This window comes from Physeter macrocephalus, chromosome 14, assembly GCF_002837175.3.
Source record: "Physeter macrocephalus isolate SW-GA chromosome 14, ASM283717v5, whole genome shotgun sequence".
Lineage (NCBI taxonomy): Eukaryota > Metazoa > Chordata > Mammalia > Artiodactyla > Physeteridae > Physeter > Physeter macrocephalus.
Genome location: NC_041227.1, coordinates 27,226,079 through 27,247,297, shown reverse-complemented (window position 1 = coordinate 27,247,297; position 21,219 = coordinate 27,226,079). Strand labels below are relative to the sequence as shown.

Sequence of the window (21,219 nt, the reverse complement as noted above, 5' to 3'; positions counted from 1 at the left end):
CACCCAGAGAAGCATGTGGGCTCAGGGACCTCTTTGCTCAGTCCCTTCTTCTGCACCTCTTGATGTTGTCCCATGCAATCTGTTTGTGTGTTGATACTCCTTTCCTCTGCTCAGACCTCCCCATTCTTAAAAGAACCCTCCCTTTGTCCCCACCTCCTCCTTCTCCAACTTGTGCCACTCCTGTTTCTGAGAAAATTCACAGGCGCACTCCACCAAGGCTGCCTTGCCAGCCCCCAGCAAGCCACTCTTGAAGCCCTGTTGGTCTGGCTCCCTTCCAGTTCTGCCGCTGTTTGTTCCTCTCTCGGCCTCAGGCCCTCTGACCCCCGTGCAGCACTGGCCTCGGCGCACCTGCCTCCTCCACACACCTGGGAAGGCCATCCTGATGACCAGAGCACACTGTCTCTCCTCTTACCCCTGGGTGCGCCCCAGCTTGCTGTGTCCTGCTCCCTTCTCCCTTTCTTCTCTCAGAGAACTCAGGCTTTTCCACAGTCTCAGGGGCCATTTTTGGGGAAATGATGTCCTAGAGTGGGCCTCCATCTGCTTCTGTCAGTCCTGAGGACAGAGCTGTCCTTGACCCTTGGGGAGGAGGGGAGCACCTGCTTCCAGGGAGCGGCTCTCTCCCAAGTAGCTCTGCCCCTTAGCCGGGGTTGGGGCTGCTTCATCTCCACATGCCCAGCCACGTTCATGCCTATTCCCCACAAACCAGCTCTTCCTCCTGGCTCCCCTGTGTCTGTCCATGACACCTCCTCCTGATGCCCACCAGGCTTGGGGCCCAGGAGTTCATCTCTGCTACTTTCCTTGCCTGCCCAATAGCCACCTCTTTGTCAAGTCTTAAGGATTTTCCTTCCCTGTCCTCTCTACCCCAGGGCCCACAGTGAATATCTTTAACAATGAATTTACTTGCCCTCCACTGGACTCCACCCTGGCTTGGAAGAGGAATCTGCCCCAGTCTGATGACAGCCTCCTTAGCTATCTTCTTGCCCCCACCCATCTACCCCCAACCACCCTCCATCCTCCTGCCAGTTTTTAAAAGCAAGCCATCACCTGCTTAGAAACTTCCAAGTGTCTCTCTTGGCTCCCCAAGTAGACATTTAGGGACTTAGTTTAGGGACATTCTAGGCCCTCTGATGCCTGATCCAAATGTTCTTGCCAGCCTTCCCTCCATTCCCTTGCTGTGTGAGTCCCTTGCTTGCCTGACACAGAAGATCTACTGTTTTCCAAATGCAGACACAGGTCCCACACTCTCAACTCCGTGCCTCTACTCTGGCTGTGCCCTCCAGCTGCAGTGCCCTCACTTTTGCAACACCTTTCTTCTCTGGGAGGCAACGGGGTCCACATTCTTTTCACGATGGTTGAATGGCTTTGGTGTTGCAAGTCTTTATGGTTCTAGAAGCCTCTTCCTAAGGTAGATTTGGGGGATAGGTGCTCAGAATTAACCTGGGCAGAAAGGGGAGTCACTCAACCCAGAGATGGGCTCCTGACTTGTGTGGGTTTCTATCTTGTATTAACCACATAGACTAGAAAGAAACCAACCAGGATGGCATTTGAGGCTTCCCAGGGCCTGCTGCCCCTGAGAAGGTCTTCTGGGTTAGAGCCACTGAATCAATGGGCAAGGCCCTGGGTGATGAGGGTACCAATTGGGCCCAGCAGGGCAAATTCTGGGTCAGCTTTTGGAGTCAGAGGTAAGTATCTCTGCTTTAGATCTAGGAAGTCTGTTTCTCGGAACTCTTTGTGTGTTTTTATTTTGTATTTTTTATCTTAGTTCCTTTGACAAAGTTCTCCTCTCAAACTTGTAGCTTCATGAGAAAGGGATTTGGGGGCCTGCTGTAGCCGTGTTCACAGAGAGCTGGAGGGGTGGTAGTGACAGATAGAGGATGCTGGGTCCAAGGCCGCAGAGAATGCCAGTCCTTTCTGGCCCAGGCAGAGGCTCCCCCCAGGCCACCAGCCCAGAGCCTCTGACCTCATCCTTCTCCATCATGGACATTTGTGCTCATACCACAGGAAGGGTTCTTGTCATGTGCCGGGTGCTAGAGAATAAGCAAAGCCTAAAACACAGGCTGTGTCCTTATGGGTACCACAGTGTGGTGGTGGGAGATGTGTAAACACTCAGTGTCACTCCAGAGGGACCTGGGCTGATAAAGATGCAGGTGCAAGTACTGGGACCAGCACAGAAGAAGGGCCTGAGCCTGAGAGGGGAGAAAGCGGTCTCAGGCAGAAGGACAAGCATCTGTAACGACTGGCAGAGCTGAATGAGTGGGTCTGCAGCACTTGCTTCAAGGTAGAAGCTTTTAGCACCTGGAGCATCATGCTTGTGCCTAGGATGCCATGCTGAGGAGCTTGGAATTTTTCCTGTAGGCCTGGGCCTTAAAACAATATTTTAAAAATCAACAGAACTCTCCCTCTCTCTCTCTCTCTCTCTCTCTCTCTCTCTCTCTCTCTCCCCCCGCCCTCTTTCCCCAAAAGAGGGGTGCAACAGGATAGAAAACAAATCCAAAGTGGCACATTAGGCAGAAGGGCCCTTGACCAGACTGTGTGTTGGGCCATAGAGCCCCCTGGAGGCCCCAAAGTGTTAAGTCAGCACTCGGATCCACTTCATGTCAACTTCCCTGATGGGAATTAAAATATAAGAAGAATTTAAAAATTAAAGCATGCACTAAATATGGCTGTTCGCATAGTTCTGTGAAGAAACAAAAGTGGCTAGGGCCATCCCAGAAGGCTTCCTGGTGGGCATGCCCCAGCTCGTAGCCTTCCTCCCTTTTGCCTCCTGAGGTCTCTTCAACTGCTTCAGGAAAACTTGCACTACAGGTGTTATTTGACCTTAGGATCCATCCCATTCCCCGCATCGAGGCTGAGTTATTCAATCTTATATAATAACTCAATGGGAGCCACAATGGTGGACACTTTTGTCAGGAGAGTTGTACTCCCATCTTCAATCTCTGGGCTGGAGCACAGGCTGTGCGTCCCCTCAATATTCCAAGTTGTTCACACCCCTTCCAATCACAAACCATCTCAAAGACAACCAATCTCAATCTCAGTCCCTGCTGAGGAAGAGGAAAGGAACCATTTCCCTTGTGGAACAAGATCTGCACAGGGCTGACCCTTTGTTCATCCTCCAGGTTTCCGAGAGGGTCCAGGACCTGCAGGTTTCTAACCTAAATCTGTAACAGCACCAGCAGTATCCCTGGAGGTCTGCCCCTTAGCTACCCACAGGCAGTGGCAGAAAGTCTGAAATGACAGCATCAGCCCCCACCCCCAATTGTGTAAGCTTCAGTCAGCAGGGAGGAAGGCTAAGAGCTGGGGTATACCCACCAGGAAGCCTTCTGGGATGGCCCTAGCCATTTTGTTTCTTCATGGAACTATGTGAACAGCTATATTTAGTGCATGATTTAATTATATATATATAACTTGGCAGGGGGAAGGTCAAATTCCTTTTCTGATTGCTGTGGGGTCAACAAGAAAGGAAGCCATCACCCCTGAAGTGGAGCAGGGTGGGTAGGGGTCAGGGGAATGGAGTCGGTAGGTTGGAGGGGGCCATTGTTCACCTTGTCCTGGGTGAAGTGGGGAGAGGACCTGGCAGAGGCTGAGTCTCCAGGAGGCTTAAGCTCATCCACACAGGCCCTTTCCAAGGCACTTCACAAACTCCTTGCAACGTGTTCCCGTGCTTATATATAATTGTGTATTTGTAATGTTGTATTTTTCTTCTTAAAGGGCCACCCTCCAATTGTATAAGCTTAAGCCCCACCCCACCCCCCGCCCCCAAACCTAAATCTTCCCTTAGGATCTGGAGTTGGGTAGGAACAGTTAGGTAGGCCACATACTCAGTCCCATAATACTCTGTTTTTCCTTGGCCCTGTCTGACTCATCCTCCACCATTTCTTCACCCCAAAAAACATCTGCCACACCCTTCAGAACCCTTCTCCCTAATTAGGCAACTTCCTCATATTCTCAACATTTCTTTTAAAGTTTTCTCTCATCTCCAGCCTTAACTGAAACCTGGATGACACCTGTTATGGACTGACTGTTTATGTCCCTTTGAAATTCATATGTTGGAGCCCTAACTTCCAATGTGACTGTATTTGGAGACAGGGCCTGTGAGGAGGTGATAAAGGTTAAATGAGGTCATAAGGATGGTGCCCTGATTTGATAGGGCTGTGCCATTAGAAGAGGAAGAGGTACCAGAGCTCTCTCCACCATGTGAGGACACAGCAAGAAGGCAGCCATCTGCAAGCCAGGAAGAGAGTCCTCATGTTACCACATCGAACGTGGGTTTGCTCTCCTGATGTGCAGCAAAGCAAATCTACTGACATTGGATTGTGGTGATGGAAAGTACAGCCTTTATTTGCAGGGTGCCAAGCAAGGAGAATGGGTAGTTAATGCTCAAAAGACCCAAACTCCTCGATGTTTTTTAGGGAAGTGTTTTTAAAGGCAACATTAGGGTTAAGTGTTGTGGGGTGCATGATCAGCTCATGGACAGTCTTCTGATTGGTTGGTGGTGAGGTAACAGGGTGGTGTTTTGGGAATCTTAATCATTAACTTCTGGCTCCAAACAGTCTAAGGTCTTTGTGTTTGTGGTCAGCAGTTTCTATCCAGTGGGGTCCTGATTTCTGTAAAACAGCTCAAGATATGTGTCAGATTGTATTTTTACCCCTTGAGGAGGAACTAGGGGTCCTGTGACTCTATTTTATGGCTGAACTATTGTTTAAGCTATTATTACTTTTCTTGCTTGACTGATTTTCCTTTATTCTCTGTATTCCCTCACTTCTCTAATTAGTAACTGCTTGAGTCTGCTCTTTGGAATGCGGGGAAGGCCTAGGAGACTAAAGCCTTTTTTTTTTTTTTTTTATAAACAAGAAATGCGGGACCCGGAGGGGTCTGCCACCGGGAAGGCTCTGCAGCCTTCTGCTCGGTTTCACTCACCAGAACCTGAATTGGCTAGCGCCTTGATCTTGGATTTCCCAGCCTCCAGCACTATAAGAAAATAAATCTCTTTGTTTAAGCCACCCAGTCTTTGGTATTTTCTTATGGCAGCCTGAGCAGACTAAAGCAACACCCTAGGACACCCTTTCTCCTAAGGCTCTTTCCAGCAGTTATTGTTTATTTTCTTTCACCCCATGGCATGTAAGTACTTGGAATTTGATCTTGCCCTACTCTCAAGCTAATAGGTTTACCTGTTACTGTCTCATGGATGCTGGTAGAAGACATGAGATTCCTGGATCAGAGACAGAGAACTTTATTACTCAAAGCAAAGCACGTAGCAAAAGCATCATGCTTGCATCAGTTCCTCTTGCCCCCACTCCCAAGTCCCATAGGGGCAGTGTGAAGGAGCCCTGCGGGTGCTCTGCATACAAGTGGGTTTGTGTTGCATCTGAGCAACAGGAGAATGGGGGACCCACCTCTTTTATAGAAAGCAATAAACAAGCTCTTTGTCCTGGAGAGAGAAATTACTTTATTCCTTAAGGTTGCTGTCTGCACACACAGCCCTGAGAAATAGTGCAGGCAGAGTGGTCAGGATCTTATATTCTTGGCATGCCATGTAAAAATGTGCAGTGATGCACAGGGCCTATGGTGTCCAAATTCTTTCAACAATTGGCCTTACACATTCTTGGCTGAACTTGACAATTCACATGAATATGCCACTCCATTCGCCACTCTGTTTAATCTGATCAAATAGAGGCTGGGACCAAATCTGCTCAATCTGTCTCATACAGAATTTAATTAAGGCTACTATCAGTAGAACTTCAAGAAGCAAGGTGAGGCTAACCTGAAGTGTTGGCTTCAACCATGCCACCCAGGGTCCCAGATTCAGTCATCTGTAAATCCCAAGGGGATCAGTAGGTCTTACTTGAGACAGCCAGGATATAGTCTAAACCCAGGTTATTATCCACTAAAATTCTCACAGTGAATTTTAGACTAATCTGCTGATCTTTGGTGTCATTGCCAATAATTATAGGAGGCATTAGATGGGCCAAAGAGTACTCCCCATCCCTGATGGAGAGACATTCCATGGCCCACATACAAACACACACCCCAATAGGTTACGTGTCATTCCAGTTTAAGATTTGTTGTTAAATCTGATTTGCATCACCATGTGGTTAAGCCACATGGGCAGTGTCACCAAATAGTTGCAAGCTTAGTTGCCATGTAGGAAGCAAGGCCACTCAGGTGACAGGAAAATTATGTGCATTTGTACCAGTCGGATTGAAACAAGGTTGTGTTGGATGGCTGGATGGTGTGTTTCTACTACCAGCACAGGAAAGGGGGAGGTTCCATGTTCAAGAGCTGCCACTGATGGCAAAGGGCACAACCAAATTGTTTCAGACCAGCCATGCCCACATGGGTTTCCTGTTTACATAACATGTGGACAGGATGACAAACCTAGAGGGAAGGGATCAGGTTGCCAGCTGAAACTTGGCTCATGTGAACTAGGTGATGGTGTTGCTAGGCTGCACTGCTGGATCTAGGGGACAAAGAGAACACTAATCGTCCCCCCTCCCTGTACCTGCTGGCACCTAAGATGTCTTCTCGCCAGTCCTCCATAGCCACGGAAGCAGTGTATCCCACGCCAGTACCCATATCTTCACCTTTTCCCCAGTATTTCCCTACTCATACCCTGACCTTTTATCTGGAGGGGCCAGGTATGAGGGGAGAAAAATTTACAGAGACCCCTTATATTGATATATCCCACCTTGGCCTGTGTGGGCCAGTGTAGGGGGACTTGGCAAGCAGTATATTCAACCAAGTGGTCATTACATTTATGATTCAGGATCACGTTAATTCACCAAGAGAATCTAGGTGGCTAAAACAGAATTAAGTTTGAACCCCCTAGGTCCCCTTTTGCTAAACTGACACCTGGAGGGTGTACCACCTTGGTTAGCCTTGGATTGTTGTTAGGGAGAAAAAAGAAGCACCATGCCCAGGAATAGTCAGAATCCCAAATCTTCCTCCACCCTTTTTGTCCTGATCATTAACGAGGAAATGGCTGAGAGGAGATGATCCTTGTCTGGGGATGGCTGCATTCAGTGACCACACTGCCTCACTGAGGTGTGTGGACAAAAGGAGATGAGGGAAGTAGACGTTTTTGAGTTTATTTTTGAGGAGGCCATTCCAGTGCTCAATAATACAAGGTGGCAGCAGGTGGTAGGGAGTATGGCACGGCCATCGTATACCTTGACTATTGGCCCCTGGTTGAGTGGCTTTTGCAACGAAGGGTGCATCACTGTCAGGCTGTAGATGATCTGAAAAGCCAAAAACTTGACATGGCTTAGTTACAAGGGCCACAATGGTGGTGGCCAGAGTCTCCTGATCAGACTAGAACAGCAAAACTGTAACTTGAAAATGTGCCCCAGAAAAGTGAGGCACCAACGATAGTCCAAAGAAGGGGTCAAAGGTCTGGGGTAGTCAATCATCCAGGAGTAGGTGGGAGCAATGCCCTGTGCAATGTGGCCTCTTTACTATAAGACAAACAGCTCAGCTTTTGGGAGGTGTCAAAGGCTGGCAGGTAGTGGTGGCTTCTGCATCAGAAACATACAGTTCTTTACTTTGTGCCCCATCCGTGATGGTGGATGTGTTGCCGCGTCTGGCGCAAGGATGGATCCAGGCAGTGATAGTGGTTGTATGGGCAGTACAGGCTGGATCAGCAGCTTGATTTAAGTTGGTCTTATTAGGGAAGGGCCCTTACCACGGGCATCTCCATGGGAGACCCAGGTTGTCTGATTGTCAGCTGAATTTGTTTCCACAGTTTGCAGCTCCAAAGAAGAATGCCTTTAATTTGCCAGTCTTGCAGACAAGACAGCTAGGCCGTTGACAACAGCACAAAAGTCAGTAAAAATGTCCTAAGTTTCTTCAGGGGAGGTATTGGCCAGGACTATGAGCGCTGCCTTGAGTTCTGCCCATTGGGCAGAATGACCATGCCTACTTCTGATTCTGCATAGCTGATGCTGAGGTTGAACATGGACATTGCTGGTGTGCTTGAAAATCAGGCAGGCACTTAGGGGACCCTCTGTGAACTGAGGGCCCCATTGAGCTAGCAGTTATGCTTCAGGTGATGAAGTGAGGAATAAAGTTTTCCCCAAAGGGATTGCTGCCACCCTTTCATGTAAAACCCAGGTAACGTTAGAGCTAGGTTAGGTGTGCTCTTGAATACAGTAAGTCCACTACATACGAACCTTCAAGTTGCAAACTTCCAGAGATGCGAACGTGTGTTCCCATGTCCAATCATGTAAGTTAGTTCACGCATCTGGCGTACATTGTCACACGCGTGCATCCTCTACACAAGTGGCTGTGCTTTGTGTACTTTACTGTAGAGTATTGTACAGAGTACGGTAGTATAGTATTTTTTATTTCAAGCCCAGGATGTCCAGGAGCAAGAGTAAAAGCAGCGGTGATGTAGCTGGTACTGCTAAGAAGTGCCAAGTGATAAAGATGGAAACAAAAATGAAAATAATTGAGAGAGTGGAGTGAAAAGATGGTAGACGTCTCTTATTCTTATAACATGAATCATTCAACCATTGGCACGATTCTAAAGAACAAGGACAAGATCATGGGGCATGTGAAGTCTGCTGTGCCAATTATGTCAACAATAATATCGAGGAAGCATGGAAAAGTGATGGAAGAGGTGGAGAAACTTCTCAGTGTGTGGATACAGGATCAGCATCAGTGTCAAGTCCCACTCAGCTTAATGCTGATTTAAGAGAAAGCTAAAAGCCTTTATGAAGACTTGAAGAAGAAACACAGCAAAGAATCAGAGGGTGCAACTTTTAATGCCAGCCATGGTTGTTTTCATTGGTTCAAGGCTAGAGCCAACCTTCAGAACATAAAAGTAAGTGGCAAGGCAGGGAGTGCAGATACGGTAGCTGCCTGGGAATTTCCTGAAACACTTCCAGAAATTATTGATGAAGGCACATATTTACCTGAGTAGGTTTTTAATGTGGATGAGACAGGACTGTACTGGAAGAGGATGTCAGACCAAAGTTACATCAGTAAGGAGGAAAAGTTGATGCCAGGTTATAAAGCAGCAAAGGATAGGCTAACTCTGTTGTTTGGTGGCAGTGCTTCTGGTGATGTGAACCTGAAGCCTGTCTTAGTTTATCATTCCGAGAACCCCAGAGCCCTTAAAAACATAGCCAAGGGTTACACTTCCTGTTGTATGGAAGAGTAACCCCAAAGCCTGTGTTACACAGGCCATTTTCCAGGACTGGTTTTTCCACCACTTTATCCCAGAGGTAGAGAAATATTGCTTGGAGAAGGACATCCATTCAACATTCTTTTGCTGCTCAACAGTGCTCCAGGCCACCCCCCATTCATGGACGACTTTCATCCCAATGTCAAAGTAGTGCATCTGGGCTTCCCTGGTGGCGCAGTGGTTGACAGTCCGCCTGCCGATGCAGGGGATGCAGGTTCGTGTCCCGGTCCGGGAAGATCCCACATGCCGCGGATCGGCTGGGCCCGTGAGCCATGGCCACTGAGCTTGCGCGTCCGGAGCCTGTGCTCCGCAACGGGAGAGGCCACAACAGTGAGAGGCCCGAATACCACAAAAAAAAAAAAAAAAAAAATGTAGTGCATCTGCCACCGAATATCATGTCGCTTATCCAAACTATGGACCAGGGAGTTATAGCGACTTTCAAGAAATATTATTTACGTCACACTTTTTGTCAGGCAGTAAAGGTGAGTGAAGAATCGGGAACAACTTTGTGACAATTTTGGAAGGACTATAACATCTACAAGGCCATAAAAAACATTGACTTTGCTTGGCATGAGGTTACGGCTGTCACCATGAATGGGGTTTGGAAGAAACTTTGCCCACAGTTTGTTCATGATTTTCATGGATTTGAGAAGTTGGATGAAGAGTCCAAAGAAGTCTTCAGCATCTTAGTGACCCTCAGCGGAAGCTGCAGCTAGTTCTGCAAGAGGACGACTTCATTGAACTCCTTGCTGCGCAGCACGAGGGGCTTACTAATGAAGACCTGATGGAATTGGAGGCCTAGAGAAAGCATGAGGAGAGACAAGAAGAAGAAGTAACTGAAGAACCGAAGAGATTCACGACGCGGGAAATGGCAAGGGGATTTTCTTTATTTGAGGAGACACTTAGTTTTCGAGGCACAGGACCCGAATGTAGAATGGTACACGAAGGTTGCAGCAGCCATTCAGAATACAATCCAGTGCTACTGTGTCATCTATGACAAGGAAAAAAAAAAAGAGCTGCTACCCAGACATCACTGGATCGTTTTTTCAAGAGGGTAGATAGAATTGAATCCATCAAGGAACCAGAACCTGTGCCATCAGTGTCAGGCGTGAGTGAAATTGCAGCTTGCCCCATCTTCTATTGCTGACGATCCTTCAGCTCTACCATCTCCCCCCTCCTCTCCCTCCTGCAGTCAGTAACTCTTCTTGCCTGTTCACTAGATGCCAGCCCCTGTATGCCAGCTGTTGTACTCTACTACTGTACTTTTCAAGGTACTGTGCTGTAAGATTAAAAATGTTTTCTTTACTTTTTGTGTTTGTTTTTTATGTATTATTTGTGTGGAAAGTATTATAAACCTATTGCAGTACAGTACTATATAGCCAACTGTGTTAGTTGGGTACCTAGGCTAACTTTGTTGGACTTATGAACATATTGGACTTATGAACGCATTCTTGGACTGGAACTCATTCATATGTAGGGGACTTACTGTATAGCATTTCCATTGGATTAGCAAGGCCTTTTGTGTTCTTCCCTGGATAGCCACCAAATCCAAGTTTACCCATCCCCAAACGGAAATGTCAGGTTGAAGAGTCACAGGACTTCTATGGGTCAGTAAGTAGGAAATTAGCAGGTTCCAAAAGGAATGTACTTGGTGACTTGTGTCCAAAAGGTGATGCTGTTGTGCGGGAAACTGGCCTCCTCTGAGTAATCGCAACCATTGAGTCTATTTCTTCCCGTTTCCCTTTCTCTTCTTGGAAGCCTATAGGGTTTCTCCTGGACTATCTTGGAGGATTCAGGAATCACCTCTGTACATACAGCAGTCCCTGAATGAGCGAATCCCCTCTGACACTTACGGGCATTCACAGTACAAACCTGTACAAACATCAATACCAATTATACCTCCAGCAGTGGCAGCTCCAACAACAGTACACTGAATTGACCCAAAGGACCCACCGTAGGGCCAATTTAATTTCCTGTCCCCACTTCAAACTTTGCTCATAGCCCATCAGTTGCAATTGGGTACTTTTTTTTCCTTCCAGTTTTATTGAGATATAATTGACATTCAGCACTGTATAAGTTTAAGGTGTACAGCACAATGCTCACATACATCGTGAAATGATTGTCACAGTAAGTTTAGTGAGTATCCATCATTTCATAGAGATGCAAAATTAAAGAAATAGAAAATATTTTTTTCCTTGTGATAATTCTTAGAATTTATTCTCTTTTATATATAACACACAGCAGTGTTAATTATATTTATTGTGTTGTACATTACATCCCTAGTACTTATTTATCTTATGGCTGGAAGTTTGTACCTTTTGACTACCTTCATCCAATTCCCTTTCTATACCACCCCGTCCCGTAACCACAAATCTGATCTCTATTGCTATGGATTTGTTTGGTTTTTTTTTGAAGTATAAGTGACCTACAACACTATGTGAGTTCCTGTTACACAACATAGTGATTTGATATTTCTATAACATTTCAAAATGATCACCAATATAAAGTCTAGTTACAATATGTCACCTTACAGACATAAGGTTTACAAAAATACCTTACAGAGGTTTTTTTTTTCTTTTGATTCCCTGGAAGTTTTAATTTGTTCTGTCAATGAAACTCACAGGCATAAGGACTTAGGCCCTCAGGCTAGGCAAGACATCATGGCCCTTGGAAGAAGCACCAAGGCTGCCTGCAGGAGACGGTAAGATGGACTCTTGGTGGGAAAGGAGTGAGCTACACAGATGAACCAAGGGAAGGTTTTAGGGGTCAGGGCCCAAGTGAAAAGGGGGATGAGGATGGACTGCCCTAGCCTTAACCTAGTGCTTAAAAAGAAAAAATACCCTTCCCTTCAGTTATTAGGGAGAGGTATGAGGGGAGGAGGTTCTTATTGCTTGCCCCTCCATGGACCTATAGGATCTGAGAGCAGGGGAGAAGAATGCAAGCAGGCTGGTAGGAGGACCAGAGGGAGAAGTCACACAGTTCCCTGGGTGGATGAGTCAAACCCTGGGCTTGGACTTCAGCCCCAAGGGCCAGAACTGCATCTCTTTCTTCTGAAGAGGTCAAGTTGCCTGAGCTCACAGGACTAGGAATGTCAGATTTCCAGCCCCTCCCGATCCATGGTTGTTGGGATTCCCTTGTATCTCAAAAGACTTGGAGCAGTAAAGAAAAGTTTCTCTCCAGGAATCTCTTTCCCAGTCAGTAAGCAGCCAACTCTCCTGGCAGAAATGTCCTTTCTGCCCAATCTGCCCCCAGGAGGGTGGGAATGTGGCTAGCCCTCAGGAACTGTCCCAGAGGCTCATACGGCCCAGGATGGAGAATGTGCACCTTCTTCAGAGGCTCAGAACTCCCACTTGTCCACCTCCAGCTCTTCCAGGTTTGTTACCAGGCCAAAGATTCCACTGTGATCCTGAGACTGGCTGCCTTCAAAATTGGTGATGGGGGTGACAGGACAAAGCAACTCAGGCAAAGCCTCTGAGGCACGTCGCTTGAGCTGCTTGAAGAAAGAATGGTTCAGGAGGGTGCTGGCACTTGGTCTTACAGCTGGGTTGTGCCGAAGGCACTGCTCCACAAAGTGGTGGAAGTGGGGTGAGAAGATGCGGTGATAGGGGTGGGACGGTGGGTTGCCATTGGAGGTCCTGGGGGTGCTGGTGGTCAGGCTATCACTCAGGCCAGAGTTGGCCACTGAGCACGAGATGCTCATGGTCAGCTCCTGGGCAGGGATGGTGCTGGCGTCCAGCAGGCAGGGCACAATGCCGTTCAGCTTCTCCAGTAACATCTGGGTGGCAGGCATATCCTTAAAGGGGACATGGCTATTGGCCAGTTCACAGGCTGTGATTCCCACACTGTAGATGTCAAACTTGGTATCATAACCCTGAAGATTCTTCTGGAGGACCTCTGGGCTGAGCCAGGGCAGAACCTTGATACTGTACTTGGTAAAGTCGTGGACCACACGCTGCTGCTACCCATGGCTGATCATGCTGAGGTTGCTGCTTAAACCGGACAGGTAGACCTTCCCATCTGTGGAGATCAGAACGTAGGTGCCTGGCTTTGACACACCTGTGCATATATCCCACGTGGTGGATGTAGTCCAGGGCCTTGAGCACCCCCTGCAGGATGTAAGCAATTCCCAGCTCATTCATGCTGTCCATGAAGTGTGTACAGATGAGGTCCTTTGCAGAGCCATATGCCATGAATGATGTGATAACCCACAGCTCATTGTCTGTAATAAAGGTGGCTTGATATGGCAGGATATCGGGATGGCTTAAGATCTTAGAGACATGGAGCTCCCCTTGCAAGTATGTCACCAGCTCATTGGAACAAGCTTCTAGGTTAATCCTTTGTACAGTCACATACTCTCCCATTGGTTTGTACCTTGCTAGATTCACTGTCATCAGCTCCTCGAATCCTTTGCCTGTAACGGTGAGTAGCTCATAACACCCTCCCTCTGGCAGAAAGCTACTCATGATCTCCTGTTTAGAGAAGGATGCTATCGACTCTAAGCTTGCCCCGTTGGTCTCCAAATGGTTCCAAATCTCTTAAGCCCTCAACAATGAACTTTTCCGAGACCAAATGGCTAATTCACTCTATTTACTTACAAGAAAAGACATGAGTTCCTAACATGTAGACCTACTTTAATTTCAAAAATTTAAACCCAGCTCCACCTCCTTGGTTTAAGCCTGTACTGACACCAGGCCGATTGCTGGGAGGCCAGAGTTATTGACAATATTCCCCATGCTGTACATTTCATACCACTGACTCATTTATTTTGCAACTGGAAGTTTGTACCTCTTAATCTCTCTCACCTATTTCTTTCCTGCCTCCACCCATCTCCCTTCTGGCAACCAACTGTTTGTTCTCTGTGTCTATAATTCTGTTTCTGGATTCCACATATAAGTGAATTCATACAGTATTTGTCTTTCTCTGTCTGACAATTTCACTTAGCATAATACCCTCTAGGTCCATACATGTTGTTGCAAATGGCAAGATTTCATTCTTTTTTATGGCTGAGTAATATTCCATTTATTATATATACCACATCTTCTTTATCCACTCATCTAAGTGGACACTTAGGTTGCTTCTATATCTTGGCTATTGTAAACAGTGCTGCAACAAACATAGGAGGACATATCTCTTTTTGAACTAGTGTTTTTATTTCTTTGAGATAAATATCCAGGAATGGAATTGCTGGTTTATATGGTAGTTCTATTTTTAATTTTTTGAGGACTCTCCATACTGTTTCCATAGTGGCTGCATCACCACCAACAGCGTACAAGTGTTCCCTTTTCTCTGCATCCTCGCCAACACTTGTTATTTATTGTCTTTTTTATAATAGCCATTCTGATGAGTGTGAGGTGATATCTCATTGTGGGTTTTTTTTTTCATAAATTTATTTATTTTATATTTTATTTTTGGCTGCATTGCGTCTTCGTTGCTTCACTCGGGTTTTCTCTAGTTCCGGCGGGCGGGGGCTACTCTTTGTTGAGTGCACAGGCTTCTCACTGCAGTGGCTTCTCCTGTTGTGGAGCATGGGCTATAGGTACGTGAGCTTCAGTAGTTGCAGCACGCAGGCTTAGTAGTTGTGGCTCACAGGCTCCAGAGCACAGGTTAAGTAGTTGTGGCGCATGGGCTTAGTTGCTCCGCGGCATGTTGGATCTTCCCGGTCCAGGGCTCGAACCCGCGTCCCCTGCATTGGCAGGCAGATTCTTAACCACTGCTCCATCAGGGAAGTCCCTACCATACTGTTTTGATGACTGTAGCTTTTCTTTCTCAAGATTGTTTTGGCTATCTGGGGTCTTTTGTGTTTCCATACAAATTTTAGAATTATTTTTTCGAGTTCTGTGAGAAATGTCATTGGTATTTTGTCAGGAATTGCATTGAACCTGTAGATTGCATTGGGTAATATGGTCATTTTAACAATATTAATTCTTCCAATCCATGGCCACGGTGTATCTTTCCATCTGTTTGTGCAGTCTTCAATTTCTTTCATCAGTGATTTATAGTTTTCTGAGTACAGGGCTTTTACCTCCTTAGTTAGAAGTATTCCTAGGTATTTTATTCTTTTTGGTGTAATTGTAAATGGGCTTGTTTTATTAATTTCTCTCTTGCTGACAGTTCGTTTTTAGTTTATAGAAATGCAACAGATTTCTGAAATGGGTGATATTTTTACCTTACGGGAAAACAGACCAAGGGGTTTAATGTGTGTGGATCAGGAGCTACTGCAACAACTTCAGGAGATCATGGTACTCCAGAAGGGGGAGCAGGGAGCGTTGGGTGGCAGGGGAGGCTAGCTCATGGCAGGGGGGCAGGCAGCTGGAAGACTCATTTTCTCCTGGCCTCTGACTTCAGGGTTGGAGTGCCACTGCCTCCTCCCTCATGAACCTCCAGCATCAGTCCAGAGAGAACCTGAGCCCAGGACCATTTTGCCCCCAGTCCACACTGCATCCCTGGGTGTCTTCAGCCACCCCTGCCTGCATCCATCCACAGGACTGGGTAAGATGCTGACATGGACATTGGGTCCTACAGAGCTGTAAGCGTTTGAGATCCTCAGCTCCATGAAGTTCCCAGCATACTCTGCTTTTTCATCAAAGCAGCTGAGGGTGGAGTGTGGATGGGAGAGAGGGATAGGGAGCACAGAGTCAAAGAGCGGGTCCGTGCCAGTAAGCAAGGCTTTGTGTTTGTTCACTTTGGGTTTGAATGCCATCTGTGGGGCTCAATCAGATAAACTTGTAATGTTTTTGGCTTATCTAAAGCTCTATTCCAAACATTCTGGCTGATGACCCAAGCCCTGGCTTTGGGGACCCTTTGATTCAGCAGCCTCATCCACATTGACTTTTGGGTGGGGCTGTGCAGCTTGCTGCCCCATTGTCATAACATCCTTCCTCCTCCTGCATGGGGGAGAGTGAACAGGAAACAAAGCACCATTCAGGTGGCTTGTTTCAATCCTGCCTCTCACTGCTTAGCCTCGTTAACAGGTAAGACAATGTGAGACCCTCACTCTAGCCACCCTTACCCTGCCACCCACCAGTTGGGTGAGAGGATTCACTAACATGTGCCAGGGAGTCTTTTCATATCCCCTGATCTGGTCCACAGGGTCCTTTGTCCTTCCTATTCCAGAAAGCCTTATCTCTGTCAGCACCCTATCCTCATTGCCAAAACTGTCAGGGTCTGGCATTTGAATTTACCCTGCTGATAAGTGAATAATTAGCCTCTTACTGTTTCATAGATGCTGGCCAAGATGAGACTCTAGTGACAGAGACAAAGGACTTTATTATGCATGGCACATTAAGCAGTATAAATATAATGTTTACATTGGCTCCCTTGCCCCCCAAGTCCCACAGGGGCAGCATGGAGGGCCCCAGTAGATGCCATGCATACAATGGGTTTGCGTTGCATCTGAGGAACACTGAGCTTGGGGAACTCACCTGTTTTATAGCAGGAAACAAGCAAGCCTGCTTTTTGTCCTAGAAGGAGGTATTACTTCATCCCTCAAGGTTGCTCACTACAAACACAAGCCTGAGAAATGGCAAAGAGCAGTTAGGACCCTGTATCCTTGGTATACCCAGTCATAGCTTCCCTATGAGTCTAATACGCAGTCAGACTATGAAGAATTGGTTTAAGCCAATAAGGACAAACTTCTTACCCTCCTTCCCAGTCTCCCTTGTAGTAGGAGAGGTCATGGACCTAGTTCTGGCCTGTGATACCTAAGTGGAAATCCGCTGAGATTGTTTCTGGGACAGTGTTTACATTTCTGATAAAAAGGAGCATATGTGGCTGTGACTGTTCTTTCTCCCCCTTTCTAGCTTTGAATCCGGAAGTGATGTTGAGAGCCACAGCAACCATATATGGTGAGTATGAGGCACCAAGGATGAGGATACTAGACAATACACTAAGGCTGGCAGAGTGAAAAGTTAGAGAGCCTGGATGTCAGGGTGCATCACCACACAACTAAACCAATCCCAGTAACTCCTTACCTTCAGAAAAGAAGGGAAAATACCCAACAACCCTTATTTGTTTAATGAGTTTTCTGTTTATTGCAGCAGATCACATTCATAACAGAAACACATACAGGTGTTTTGGATGCACTTTGTAACATCTATCATGTGTACAAAAAAAACTGTACAGGAATGTACACAGCAACATCGCTGGTAATAGCCCAGACTAGAAATCACCTAAGAATCCATTGACGTGAGAAAAGCTCAATAAATTTAGTAAATTCACATTATAGAATACTATGTAGCAAAATAAAACAATAAGTCTGCTCATTTTCTAAAACATGGTATCTTAGATCTCTAAGACATGGTGCTGAGAGAAAAACGTAAATTATAAGACAGTAAGTATATAGAGTATGAAACCATTTATTCTGAAGCACACACCCATACACTAAAAACAATATTATATATTATTCCGTGCGTGTAAGGGGATGTGCTTGCATATGGAAAACGTTTCCAGGGTGGCCGCTAGCTGCCTATGGGGACAGGGCAAAAGGATTGGGGCTGTGGCTGGGGTGGTAAGAAACTTTGGCCTTATTTATAATTTATAAATTTTTTTAAAAGGAATGTAATCATTTACCTACTGTCCAATTAAAAATACCCAAGCAAATTTTTTATTTTTTATTTTTTTTGCGGTACGCGGGCCTCTCACTGCTGTGGCCTCTCCCGTTACAGAGCACAGGCTCCAGACGCGCAGGCTCAGCGGCCATGGCTCACGGGCCCAGCCGCTCCGCGGCATGCGGGATCCTCCCGGACTGGGGCATGAACCCGTGTCCCCTGCATCGGCAGACGGACTCTCAACCACTGCGCCACCAGGGAAGCCCCAAGCAAAATTTTATATTAAAATTAACAAGAAAAAAGGAGTTCTACTTTTGGGGGACTCTTCCCACTGAAATCACCTTTCTCATTCTCTGCCATCTCTGACCTCTTGGTCTCTCCTGTTCATCAAGAGCAGACCCCAGCTCCTGGATCCTAGCCTTTCTCCTGCCTCTGCCATGACACTATCCTAGGTGACTCCCACGGGGACATAGATGACCCAATGTAGGTCTGAGTCCTCTCTGCAGAGGTGTCCTCGAGCTCTCTTTGGGATCCACTCCCATAGTCCCATCTGGGACTCCTCTATCACTGGCATCTGCTCCATTTCCAAAACGGCTGGTGGAGACATCCTCCTTTCCTTCCATCTTACTTGCTCAGTGAGTCTCACGAGCACTACTCTGACTATTTTGGGATATTTGATCCTTTTCTCACCTGTCTATCCATTAGATCTCTTCTGACTGTCTTCACTTCCCTCCCGATCACATTTTGCCAACACCCTCAACTCTCTTGTACCTCTCTCTGGCAAAATACATCTTTAGATGAACCCAAGTGTTGGCTTTCTCCATGAAATCACACATAATCATATCATGGTAAATTCATGGTCACCATTCCAACAGGCTCCTTAGTATTGCTCATTAATCCCTCTCCATTTCTCTCAGCTCTAGAACTTGAACCAATCTTACTCACTACTCCTTACTGTACCTCATCTCCTCAAACATGCCTGCTCTCCTCACTGGGTCCCAGTGCACCACGGCCATTCTCACCTCCACAGAATAGTAGCTGCCTTCTCCAGTTCTTTTTTGCCAGCTGGTGCATCCAGTCCAACTGCTTCTGGTGTTGGTCATTAACTGCTCACAGCTACCCCCTTCTCTGGGAGGGTTGTCCATGGTCAGTGGAGCCTCCAAGAGCCAGAGATGCCAGGAAGATTAGCCCATGCAGGGCTGAAGCAGAGTTATTAAGCCCTGCCTCAAATTGGGACAACCCTGAGACATCATTCCTGCTCCAGGGCTCCCCAGAACAAGCTGTGGTAGACTCCAGCTGAGGCTACATCTTGCTGAGCTCCATCCCCTGCCCTCTTCTTAGGAAAGGATTCCAAATGCATAAACCAAAACAAATAGGATTACAAATAAAACTCATTACACTGATAATAATAATGCAACCTTGTAATACAGTGCTATGTTTGCTGCTTTATTAGTGCATTAAATAATAAAATCTAGCATTAGGTCAAATAATGTCAAATTAGAGATCAGAGTAAATGATATTTCAGGATATCTGCCACAACTGAAATGCAGTATGAATTATAATTTCTATTAGTGACAAAGTCAAGGGTACTAAAGGTAGCACTACAATTTCACTCTACATTCATAATGATAGGAAATACTAAATTTCAGTTAGTTTAGTGAGAATAAAGATGTGATTTTTTCTGATTTTCCCCTTCCAAGTTCATGGTACTGATTTCTATTCATGGACACCTGGAGCTCTGGTTAAGACCCCATTCTGGACAATTTATAGGCCTAGGAAACGGACATTCAATTCATCCAGCCTCATACTGAACACTCATATATGCTTCATAACAATTAGAAGGGACAAGATGGTTTAACCTCCCTCACCTGCCCAAGAGCCTGGTTAAGGAACTTTTCAAGGGTCCTGACTGAACTTCCCTATTCTCAGGTAGTATCAGCAAGAGATGCCTTAACAGGGACTCGATGTCCAGGAGAGCTCACCAAACTCACCAAACTCACCAGAAGAACACAATGGCCTTAGACAGTGATGGTCACATTTCCTTGGCCTGAATCAACTGGCATACTTCATCAATTCCTTTCACCCTTTTGACAGCCACATGGCATTATACCAATTAGCAGATGTTGTTTGTCAGGCTGGGCTCAGATCTGTGCAGAATTTAGGGATGGAAATAATGTTGTAGTTGCCCTCAAGAAAATTAATATTTTCTGGGATGAAAATTAGATTATCAGAAATTAGACCAAGATGGCACTCTCTTCTTTCCCACCCTAAATTTCCTAAAGTAACAGAAAACATAGTTTTTAAAAAGTGTAAATCTCCCACATTTTCTCCATTAGAAAGAGTAACATTTGGAAGAGAAAAATGGTGGTGGATGGCAATAGCAGTGTGGAACCGGGAACTAGGGAGTCTAAGGAGGCAAGACGGTGTGAATGTTTTCTGGTTTTGATTCTGGAGATGGAGTATGTCATATTAATATTATACATTGATAAATTATTCAATTAGCTACAATATTAACAGCTTTTTCAGGTGTTCAAGCACTTTTCATGTGTTCAGGTTTCTCACGCATTTATTATCTAATTTAAATCTTTTCACCCAACAGTAGAGAATGCCCTGCCTAAAGGAATGCAGAAAAGAGACACAAAGCTTGTGCTTGATCCCCAAGATTAGAACCACGGCATTCTTTCCCTTGGGCTGGGAGAATGCTCTGCACCTTTTTGGATGGATTAGGTATACAAATCACCTAGTCAGTGGTTCGTAAATTTGTGTGTATCACCTGGGGGAGCCTGTTAGACATGTATTTTCTGGGGCCCCAATCCTGAGATTGGATTTAGCAAGTCTGGGGTGACACTCCTAAGTCTGCACTTTTAACAAGTGCTCCTGGTCCACTTGTGTCATCTGTTTTAGGCATGTCGTTTGTAAACAGCATGTGACTGGAAATTTAAAAATAGGTCTGAAATTCCCTTTTAGTCACACTTACAAGCTTGAAGTAATTTCTGTCTCCAATTACGATCCTGCTCAGAGGAGTTCAGGCCTAGGATACACTATTAGGGAAACAACTGTCAGAGCAAAGAACAAGCCCACCTAGGAAAAAACAACAAAGAAACTTGATTAATATAGAGTAATCGGGCAGGCTAGGAGACTGAAGAAGCCAGACACACACACCTTCTCCCATGGATTGTGTGGCGTTCATTAATGCCTTTAGTGTCGGACATACGATTGTTCAGTGAGAATTGCTTAAAAGAATAACAAATACGTGGACACACAAACATTAAGAAAAGACAAATTCTCCAGTATTGTTTTTCAACTTGTTATTAAACTCGTTTGATAAAATGAAACCTCATATTCGCCTTTAATGTTATTTTGAAGTTTCAACATAAATACGGTGTCTGAAAATAAAGCAACAGACAGAGCGGCGCTGTGCAGCATCACGGTCCAAAGGAAGTGGTGAGTAGAAGTGGATGAAAGCGGAGGAAGAGGAACGGGTCGGAAGTC

At 45.9% G+C, this 21,219-nt stretch overlaps 1 protein-coding gene across 1 annotated transcript; it reads right to left on the bottom strand.

Annotated features, from left to right (window-relative positions):
• Positions 1 to 12,518: 12,518 nt before the first annotated feature.
• Positions 12,519 to 13,788, bottom strand: LOC102984463 (STE20-related kinase adapter protein alpha-like). The gene is given in 3 exon segments (XM_024117161.1): positions 12,519 to 13,217; positions 13,219 to 13,695; positions 13,777 to 13,788. Coding segments are annotated over 3 exon segments (1,188 nt in total).
• Between the last annotated feature and the right edge of the window lie 7,431 nt (positions 13,789 to 21,219).